The 10,261-nt window shown below is 43.8% G+C and overlaps 1 protein-coding gene across 6 annotated transcripts in view; it reads left to right on the top strand.

Moving 5' to 3' along the window:
* Positions 1-859: 859 nt before the first annotated feature.
* Positions 860-10,261, top strand: part of ACAP2 (ArfGAP with coiled-coil, ankyrin repeat and PH domains 2) — a 63,884-nt gene continuing 54,482 nt past the window's right edge. For all 6 annotated transcript variants that reach the window (XM_027650508.1, XM_027650504.1, XM_027650509.1 and 3 more), the window contains exon 1: positions 860-1,045. In XM_027650508.1, the coding sequence (XP_027506309.1) occupies positions 993-1,045 (53 nt within the window). In that variant the 5' untranslated portion in view covers positions 860-992. The remainder of the gene's footprint in view (positions 1,046-10,261) is intronic.

Here is a 10,261-nt window from a genome sequence, read left to right as displayed (position 1 = left end):
AATCTACAATGTTTCTGCAGTCCTTCACTGCAAACTGCGAGAGGACCGACATGGTCCTTTTTCACTCTGTGATACGGTCCTTCAAAGAGTATTCTCGGGCAAACCCGAACACACAAACACCTGATAGTCTTTGACAGGAACACCTGCGGTCTGCGTTTCTCCTTCAAAGACACTTTCGCGTCTCCTCTAGGTAACACAACTCCGCAGTGATTACCACGGTGTAGAAGTGCATCACGCCGGAGAGCACCGAGAGCTGGGGCTTCTGCACGGTGACACCCTCAGCAGGGACTGGCCCTGTGTGCCCGTGTGTGCCCTTGTATGAACTCCCGTGTTAGTCCGTGTGTGCGGGTCCGTGCGCGCTCCCGCCGCAGTGCCCGCCCCGCCGGCCGCGGCACCGCGGGCCCTGCTCGCCCCCCGGATCACCTGCTCAGACGGGCGCCGGGCCTTCCAGCACAGGTGTCGCTCCCCAGGGGAGGGGTTCCCCTGTTTAATGAGGAGCTTTAATGTAACATATCCCGCAGGCACAGACCGAGCACGGCCCGGCCCGCCCCTGCAGCGCCGACCCGGCCCGAGGCCTCTGTTCCGGGCGGCCGCGGCCATGCAGCCTCCCATTGGCGGGAGAGGCCGGCGGCCGTGCTCCCATTGGCGGGACCAGCTGTCACTCTTCGCACTCCGATCCCTGCGGGGCCGGCGGTTGGCTGCCTCCTGGGGGTGGCCGCACTGATTGGGCGCTCTCCCCGTTGTGCCCGCCTCTCCCGCCTCGCGATTGGCCCGTGCGCCCCCGCCCCGGCGGGCGGTCCCCGCTGGCTGCCCGGGCCGTCAGTCGCGGCGGGGCGGGGGCGGTGCTCGGAGCTCTCTGCCCGCCCCCGCCCCGGCACTGCCCCCGCCCCCAGCACCGCCCGCCGGCCCCGGCCCGGCCTCGCCTCGCCCCGGGCTCTCCGCGACACCACCGCCAGCAGCCGCAGCAGCGGAGGCAGCGGCGCCCCGGCAGCATGAAGGTGACCGTGGACTTCGAGGAGTGCCTGAAGGACTCGCCGCGTTTCAGGTACCGCCGGGAAGGGGCCGCGCCGGGGTCGTGCCGGGGGACAGGAAGCGGGGCCGGGTGTGCGCGGAGCGGGCAGGGGCTGCCGGGGCGGGGGCCGTGGGGGCCTGGGGGGGACAGGTATGGGCAGCCGGCTCCGGGGAGAGCGGCAGGCGGGGCTGTGGGGGGTCCTGCCGGGCTCTGGGGGGCTCTGAGGAGGAGGGGGACGCGGTAAGTGCGAGGGAAAGGGGCAGCGTGTGTGGTACGTGAGACTGGGTGGGCAGAGTGCGCGGTGATCGCTGCTGGGGTCACCCCCTCTGAGCAGATGGGTGAGGAGTGCCAGGCAGCTGGTGCTCATCACCCACAGCAATGCCAGCTCGGGCTCGGGAGCGTGGACTCTCTTGGTGGTCCATCTCCGCTTCTCCAGGGCTGTGTTCGTGCTTCAGTGCCCCGTGTCTCCTGCTGCACGGTCCGTACTCGCTGTGCCCACTGTTGGGGTGCCAATACCAAACAAACTCGTATAATCTCACTTCCTGTTGTCACACCAAGGCACGGACTCTTTTGTTTTTTCCCCACTCTAGTGACCAGTTTTCTGTCATTGCTGTAGGGTTACTTCGGCTTATGTCGGGCAGCTTTCCCCTTCATCTCTCCCTATGTTTTTATCTATTCTCTCTATATATATTTTACACCATTGTATCTGCTCAACGTAGTTGTGCCTCTCTATGGGATGTGTGGCTGGTCTGTGCCTCCATACACCAACCACCCTCCCTGCTCGTTGGTGGAGACACAAACAGCTCCATGACATGATGTGTCACTGCTGTGCCCCTCCTGTCCCATGCTGAGCCCATGTTTGGAGTGCCTATGGCTCTGTGGTTGACACAGCCTGGATGAGCTCTGCTTGTTGAGGGAAATACTCCTGCCCTTCCTCTCTGGCTGTGTGTTCACGCCTCCTTTTTGTATCAGCTTTACCAATCGCGTGGTTCTGGGATGTGGAGGAAGTTGGAGAAGAAGGGTTGAATGGTTTATGCTTGGCAGAAGTTGGAGTTCCTGTTCTTCCCTCCTTTGCTTCTGTCCCTGCTGCCAGCTGGTTGCTGGCTGCTTCTGCCTTGGGTTTTTTGGTGACTGTGACATGTATTGTTGGATCCTTCAATGAGCTGGGTGTCCTGGCAGAAGAGACTGGATGGTTCTCTGCCAGGTTAGTGCATTGAGTCAGCACTGCAAGGGGTGTGAAACCTGCTGAAGCTTATAGGGGGGAGAGAGAGGAAACTTCACTGCCAGAAGCAAGGCTAGAGGAAGGCAGCAAGGAGTGAGACCTCCCCTAGGGCAACAGGGAGCTCAGCTGCTCCACAAAACTTTACCCTGAGCTGGACATGCTTGCTAGTGTGTGTACTGTCTGACACAACTGTATTTAATCAGTCTGTCCTGTTTGGTGACAATGTAGTTGTAGATTGACTTAATTTAACCACAGAACTAATTGCATTTTTTTGGTTACTGATACTTGCTAAAGTATTAAATGCATTGGAGAAAACAAGAAATTGTGACTAAAATTTGTGAGCAGAAGTGTGCTGGTGTTTATTCAGGCTGAGACATACAAGTTCATTTGAATTCACTTCGTATCATTCTCGTTTTGCCCTTCTTGATTCCTTTCCTTCAATGAAAGAAACTTTGTCGTCAAGATCCTTTAGTACTTCATGGTCTTTCCTTCAGTCTCTGATACTACTACCCTTGAAGAAATTGCAGAATACCTCGTGGTGCCATCACTTGGTGCCAGCAAAACCTCCTTCCAGCCTTTAACTGATAGGAAGTGGTTAAAATCGCAAAGCAAAAGTCCTATAGTATTTATGAAAACGTTTATATCTCTCATTATTAGTCATTAATATTTGCTATTATAATTTTCATCATTTTTAGTATTCCTGTGAGTTGCCCAACCAAAACACCAGAAACCTTCTGAATGAAGGTTACTGCTCTGGTTTTGTTGAGGGATGTTGGAGACACTGATGTAGAGCAAGGTCGTGCTAAAGTCCTCCATTCTTGCAGGGAGTAGCATGGACATAAAGCACCTTCCTGTGCTGTGTTCCCTGTGGCAAAGCAGAGCTGCAGCTTTTTCCTGGCTTTGCTGAGCAGGAGGGTGTAGCCTCCCTCCTTCCCATCACTGTACCTGTTGGAGCAGTTAAATAAACCTGTTGGGAGGCATATGGTGTAGAGAAATGTCACGGAGGTTACTTTCTTAAGGTCGTGGAGGGATCTGGGAGGACATGGGTGAATCAGAGTTCCTGAGTCACCAAATCCCTGTTTTCATGGGGAACTGTTTAAATATTTTCAAACATGCTACTCCAGACAACTTCAGACACATGGCTTTCTTGCTTACCTTTTTCTTGTGAAGTTCATGTTCATCTCTTTTGGCTTTGAGATTTAATTGGGCCCTGAATCACGGAAACAAAGGTCTGTTTCCTTGCCTGAAATGCATCTGAAGGGAGAGGGGGTTGTGCCTGTTGATCTGTGATTAGTTAATAATGGCCTCTCTTAAAATAAGGACAGGCCAAAGATCTAGCAAGGAAACGCGTTTGCAGTTCTGCTGCAGTGTGTGGTGACTTCCCATCAAATGAAGAAGTTGCCTGGGGAGGGGCAGTCTTTGAGTAGTAAGAACTGATCTGTGCTGGCATGTTCTGTGTATATAATCAGGAATTCCTAGAGTAGTTTTTGATATGCAAATAGTGTTGTGAAATAATTCTTTCTCCTTTAAACAATGAGAGTTTGAGTTTCAGAGTTTAATGGAACAGGCTTTTACATTGCTGTTTCGTTTTTTCTTGTAACTAAAGAACGTTTTCTCTCAATGAGTGAGGTAGGCACTGTGTTAACCACATGAATCAGTCTGCAGCTAAATTATTAGAAAGGAGAAGCAATTTTAAGTGATGTGGAAATAACAGCTGTTGTAAGTAGCAGTTAACAATCTTGATAAACAACAAATAATAGAAAAAGCTTGCAGTGTGTGCAATTGTAGAACTCTCTACAAAAACCTTTGGTCTGATCCAATTTTTAAAAATGCATTAGGAAAAAGATGAATGTTTTTGAGATAATTTCTTTGTCTTTATCCGCCACTGTTGCTGAAGTTTAAATTTTTTTTTGTATTTAAATTCCTGTTCGCTTCCTGAGACCCCAGCTGCAGAACAGATGATGGGTGAATGAGGTAGATGAAAGAATATAAATGAAACTGTTGCCAATTACCATTCTAAGTAAAAGTATTCGTGGATAGTATCTGAGTAGAACTGGTGGTTATAGTGTATTCCCTTCAAAGGGACTCATCTGAGAAGTCTTCCATTTAGTCTGAGCTACAGTGTTGCTTTGGGTGGGCAGTCTGTGGTGTAAGACTGGCTCGTCACTGGAGTTCCCTGCTATGTGCTGGTTTTCTTCTTCTGTGGCTTTGATTCTGGTCTGTCTGAATGGGGCCAGCTGAGGGGCATCTCGTGCTTATGTAGGGGATGAGGCTGAACAGGACACTTGTGCCATTTTATGGCTTTCTGGGTGTATGATGTGGTTTTTTTGCTCTCTTCTTTGGTGCTGTGTAACCAGAGGTAAGTCACTACGCATCTGTTTCCCAGGTAACAAGAAACGTTGTGTCACTTAAAATATGAGTAATATAAGCAAGTGACTTATTTAACTTCTTTGGAATAGGTTGTATTCTGTACTCAGAAAATTATCTCAAGTGTCTAACACATATACTTTGGTCTGATTATTACTTTCTGAAGAAATGTAGGAATAAGAACATCAGTAAAGTTGTCCCTTCAGTATTTGGTTCCAGTGGGAAGGTGCTGCAGGGCAGCTGCTTCCCAACCTGCTGGGAGTGGCAACAAACCCCTCGGGTTTGGTCTGGGTTTATAGCACAGCTCATCTGTGGGGTTGTGGCTGAGTTGAAATCACTGGGGCTGCTGTGGCCAAACTCAGCCACATTTCAAATGTGAAGAGTTATGTGACCAAGAACTCTGCATACAAAATCTGTTTGTTTTGCTCAGACTTACCTAGCTGTTTTAGAATAAATTTTTAAAGAAATGTTTAGTCTGTGCTTTCTGTCCTTGGTGTTTGAGACTGAGAAGCAAGTTTGTAACTTACTTGGCAGGGCAGGGTGGAAAGTATTGCAGAAGAATAGGAAAAAAGATACAGTAAGTCAGAAGAGAAAGCTGCCAAACATTTAAGTTTGCATTTAGCATTTTTCATATTTGGGTGGTGGTGTTAAAGTTTATAATTTCCAGTTTGTGACTGTAGAAGTGCACTTTTTGTAGCTGAAGTGAGTGACATGGAGGACAATCTTGGCAGGGTGCTGGGAAGTTACACGTGTACAACATCCCTGTCCCTACTGCTGGGACTGGACTCCCTCCTGATGGAGTTAGTTAAACTGATTGATTCTAGATTTCTAAGGATTTATTTATTTTTAAATCTGTAACTATGCCTTTCAAATGTACATTAAGAAAATGATTGACCTAAAGAAAGGGGGGATGTATTTGAACATAGTGTGCAATGTCAGAGCATTTTCTTCTAGGGAAGTCACTCAAGAATAAAGAAGGTTTGTCGAAGATCCCTCTCAAATACGTCTTAAAAACCTCTCACACTGAAACCCTTTAAATCTGAAAAGGCTTTAACAGTAAGTTGTTGCAGTCCTTCCTAATGGAGATTAGAGATGTCCTGAAATCAGGTCATCTTCATTTGGTTAGTGAACCTAAGTGTTTTTAATAATAATAATAAAAAAAAAGTTGGCTGTTACAATTATGAATTGCAAAGTATAGGGGGTTTGATGGTGATTCTGTTTCTTTGTTGTTTTATTATGATTTACATTAAGTAACAGCAAACTGAAAAATTTTGCTATATCTCAAATTGCTAATAGGAAATCAAGATGTTAATTTCCTTTTTTTTTTTCTGTTTTTGTCTGAGAATCTTTAAAAAAAACCCACACTGAGAAAGGAACTTACAGTGGAAGTACTAAAAAAATCTGCAAGTTATCGTAGCATTGCTCTAGCACAGCAGCAGGGCAGTTGCTGAAGAACTAATGTTAATTAAACCTGTGCAACTGATCTTTAATGAGTACTTGCAGAATTAGAAGGGCAGCGTATTTATGTGTGAGCAGTGGAACTGTAATTACACGAGTCCTTACAGTCATTCAGGTTTTAAATATAGATTTGAAGAGGTTTAGTTCTTTAGCCTGGAGTGTCTCATTTATGTTAGCTAAGCACATCTCGTGTAATTGCATTAAGAACTGAAGTTACGGATAGTTTTGTATTTTTGGGGGAGGGCAGGGGAGGAATATCTGTTAAAATCTCTGGAAAGTCAGGTTGGTAAATAGAATATTCACTAGGAAGGTGGCAACTATAAAATAGAAATCTGTGTGTTGGGTTAGGTGGGCTTTGGGTGCCTTTACTTTTTCCTGTGCACATTTGTGAAACTGTTGGCCTCTGAATAGCAAATGTGCTGATTTCAGCTATGTCAGCAGTGTCCTGTGATCTTTTTTCAGGCTTAGCTTCTTGACAACCTTGTACTCAGAGATACATTATTTAGTCAGCATTTTTCCTGTTCTTACTTCGTGCAGTGAACAATATGACTTAAATTATTTAGAAATAATTCTAAAAATTTCCCAAAGCAAACTCTGTCCTGATAACCCATTTGGGGAGAAAAAGGAAAAGAAAATACCTAATTTTCATTGACTACAGGAATGTTCCTACTGAAGTTACTGTTCATAGAGCCAAGAACCCTTTGCCTCAGTCTTGATGCAGGCCTTGCTGCCTGAATCAATTAGTTTAGTATCTCAAGGAGATGCAAATATAGAAGTGTCATGTTTACGTGTGCAGGAAACAGAAGTATAAATTCTGAGTAATTTAGCTGTGGTGTGGGGGTTTTTTACCTCTCACTTGTACATGCAGATTTCAGTTTAAGAACATGTATAGAAGTTTAAACAGTGTAAATGCATTTGTGATCTTTTTGAGCAGATGCTGTGCTGTTTGTTTGGGGTTTAAGTATTCCTGTGAATTTAGGTAATGATTTAAGGTGCTTTACTTTTTGCTGGTGGCAGATTTGTAACTAAAAAGTAGCTGTCTGCAATGGAAGACCTTGAGGAGGAAATGCAGATTAGTGTGTGGACTGTAATGTTGTTTTAGCACATGCATGAGTTTTCCATACTTTTCTGTGTGACTGTGTAAATCCTGATTTTGTTGCCACTTTTTCAGATGACCAAAAGATCAAGAACTAGAGAAATAGTAGATATTATTATGATCGTAAAGTAAACAGTTTTAAACAGTCCAATAGAGTGAAACTTTGCTTTGCCTTGCTGATAATCTCTTCAAGAGGATTCTTTGTGTATGTGGCAGAATAATGACTTTATGGTTAACATTTACTCTGTGAATTTTAAAAGCAGCCAGGCCTCAGACCTGGGTAAATCAGTTGTGTTGCTTTGATGCGCTGCAAAGAACTCATGCCTTTGTGAAGGAGAAATCTAATTTATGGGATGATGGCCTTGATACATTTTCAAACTGACAAGACACAAGGATAGACTAAGAAAATAATTTGTTGCAAAGTAGTTTCTTAGGGGTTTTATGAATGAGAGGAGGTTTTGAACAGAGAAAATGCCTGTCAGATGACTGGCAAACTTACTCGTGTGGCATGAGCCTTTCTGTGAATCAGGCTTGCTGATTCTGAACTTTCTGTTTGATATTCTAAGACTTTATGGTATTCAGGCACAATATTCTGGAATAATTTTTATAGTTCATATGGCAATAGTAATGGGCATTTAAATAGTTGTATTGTGGTTTCAGTTGGGAGTCTGACAGTCAGTGCACAAACTACCTTTTTCATTTCGTGAATTTGTGATCTGCCTTCAGTAACAGTCATTAAAGGAATACTTCTACTGGCAGTTTTGTATGAATAAACATAAGGCAGAGCTAGTGAGAGGTTGCATGATGTGATTTTGACGTTTCTAAGCTGGATATGATACAAAGAGAAATTGGAGAAACCGTGTGTACTGAAAAGTCTTCTGTCTGATAAAATTTAAAAAACATATTCTATGCAAGACAATTTCATATTTCCATCTTTCTCTGTGCCAGATGTTAATTTAAGTAAGAACACGTGGATATCAAACACACTCAACATTTCTATGCATTTTAAATATCCTAGTGTTCAATTATTAGTTATCTTGTAGTTATTTTTGAAAATATGCATAACTTATGTAATGCTGCAGATCACGTAGCAGATTTTAGTGTACTGATATTTAGAATGGCATGTTCTAGAAGGAAATTTGAGTAAAATTCAAGCCTTTGGTACAAAGGAAGAGCGTGTTGTATTCGGAGTCAGACTTCTGGCCATAAATGTTATCCCTTTTGCCCATCAGAAAAGAGGTGTGGAATTTATTCTGGGAGATGGGGTTTGGTTTTCTGCTCTGTGGACTCTACCCAGGAAGGCAGTGAGACTTTTCTGTCCCTGTCTGGTGGTCTCTGCTGGGCGCAGCAGTCGTGGCCATCGTGAGTCCGTGCTGGAAGCCCTGTCCTGCTCTCTGATGCCTTCCTAGACTCCAGCTCTCAGTGACTCCCTTCTGCTCAGTGGGCAGTAATGGGTGTCTGAATGTTGCTAATTGTTTAGATGGAAAGGTACAGCTTGTGTTTTGTTTGTTTGTGGTACTCGTGAAAGTAATCAGACTTGGCATTTGACGGGATTCTTGTGTTGAACTTCAATGTAAAGAACGTGTGGTGTTATTACAATATCACTGGTTTTATATGACACACTGTTAATAATTTACTTTAGGTTTAAGACAACCCGAGTAATAACTAGGTGGGTGAAGAAAAATAATGTAGTTGGAGCAATGCTGGGCCTTGTGATCTTAACTGACACTAGCAAAAGGCACTATAAAGACTCAACTGCTCACCTGGAAATGTAGGTTATGTCTTGTCTTTCCTAGACTTGTACCATGTAAATTCGAGTTCCTGTATGAAGTGTTCAGTAAATAATGACATAGGCCCCTTCTTTCTTAACTTCCTTAAACAGGAAAAGCAGAGTTCATCTCATCTGCTGTGTGGCCATCCCTCCTCTTAAGGCAGATCTTAGGCTTAGGCTCTTTACAACTAATAATCTCCATTAAGATTTGATCCCAAGTGCCTCTTGATTTGTTTCAGCCATATGTGTCAGGATAAGGTGAACTGCACCCTGGAAATCACGTGTTTCTACTCTGTCATTTCCAAAGGTGCTTTAGATGACTAGCTGGGATATCTCTGTGTAGATACAAGTATTTGATCAGATAAGGCACACTACAACAATAGAACAATTGCATTGGCTTTGCCAGACAGGGTTGTCATTGAGGATAAAAACTGTTTAAGGTGACTGAGGAATCTGATGTTTCATTAAGGATGCAGCTTCTGGCTGACTTTGTGTGTTGCTAAAGTGATGTCTGAAAGGACTACACACATGTACAGGATTATTGTCCAGAAGAATCTGTAGAGAATGATTTTTAAAATTAGTCATTTAACTTCCTGAAGTACTTTATCTTGTGAAATGCCTCATTTTGTCCTGTTTATTCTATCCTACTGGATTTCTCTCAAAAAGTATGATGAAAAATGACAAGGTGAAATATTAAATGTGCTTACTATTGCAAAATATCTACTATATTGTCAACATCAATCTTGCAAGACCTTGTTTGAAAATATTTGCAGCTGATTTGAGATGAAAAACCTTTAATATGTAATTATTAAAAGATATGTAAGCTTCTGCTTGGTTGAAAAACAGCTTACCTGCAATTAGCTTTGATAAATGAATGAAATCCCAGGTTCTTTAAAATCTCTTGATGACTAAAAGTAGTGGGAGAAAAGATACTAAATGTACTCAAAGAACATTTAAACCTTTTCCAGAGCTGTGGGTGTACCATATGCATTTTGTAGTTTTTATGTTATAAAGTTCCAAATACTTATTTTTTTAATGGGTCACCCATTATCATTTGAGAGAAATGACGAGGAAAAGAGACTGGCCTTTCCAAATGTGAAACCAGTAAATTTGAGGAAAACACCAGTATTTCTGTATTCTCCTACTCTAGTACTTGTGCACTCTGTTGATTTGAGATTGAATTGATTTGACTGGCTGCTTCAGTGCAAAGGCATAACAGGCAAAAAACCTGCTTTTTTGCAATATGAGGGAACAATAAAACTATTAATTTACATGTAGAATGCACTAATGGCAACTGAGTGTGAGACAGATGTACGTGTATTCACCTAAGAGCTA

This window comes from Corapipo altera, unplaced genomic scaffold, assembly GCF_003945725.1.
Source record: "Corapipo altera isolate COAL_440 unplaced genomic scaffold, ASM394572v1 54, whole genome shotgun sequence".
Lineage (NCBI taxonomy): Eukaryota > Metazoa > Chordata > Aves > Passeriformes > Pipridae > Corapipo > Corapipo altera.
This window is presented reverse-complemented; position numbering and strand designations above follow the sequence as displayed.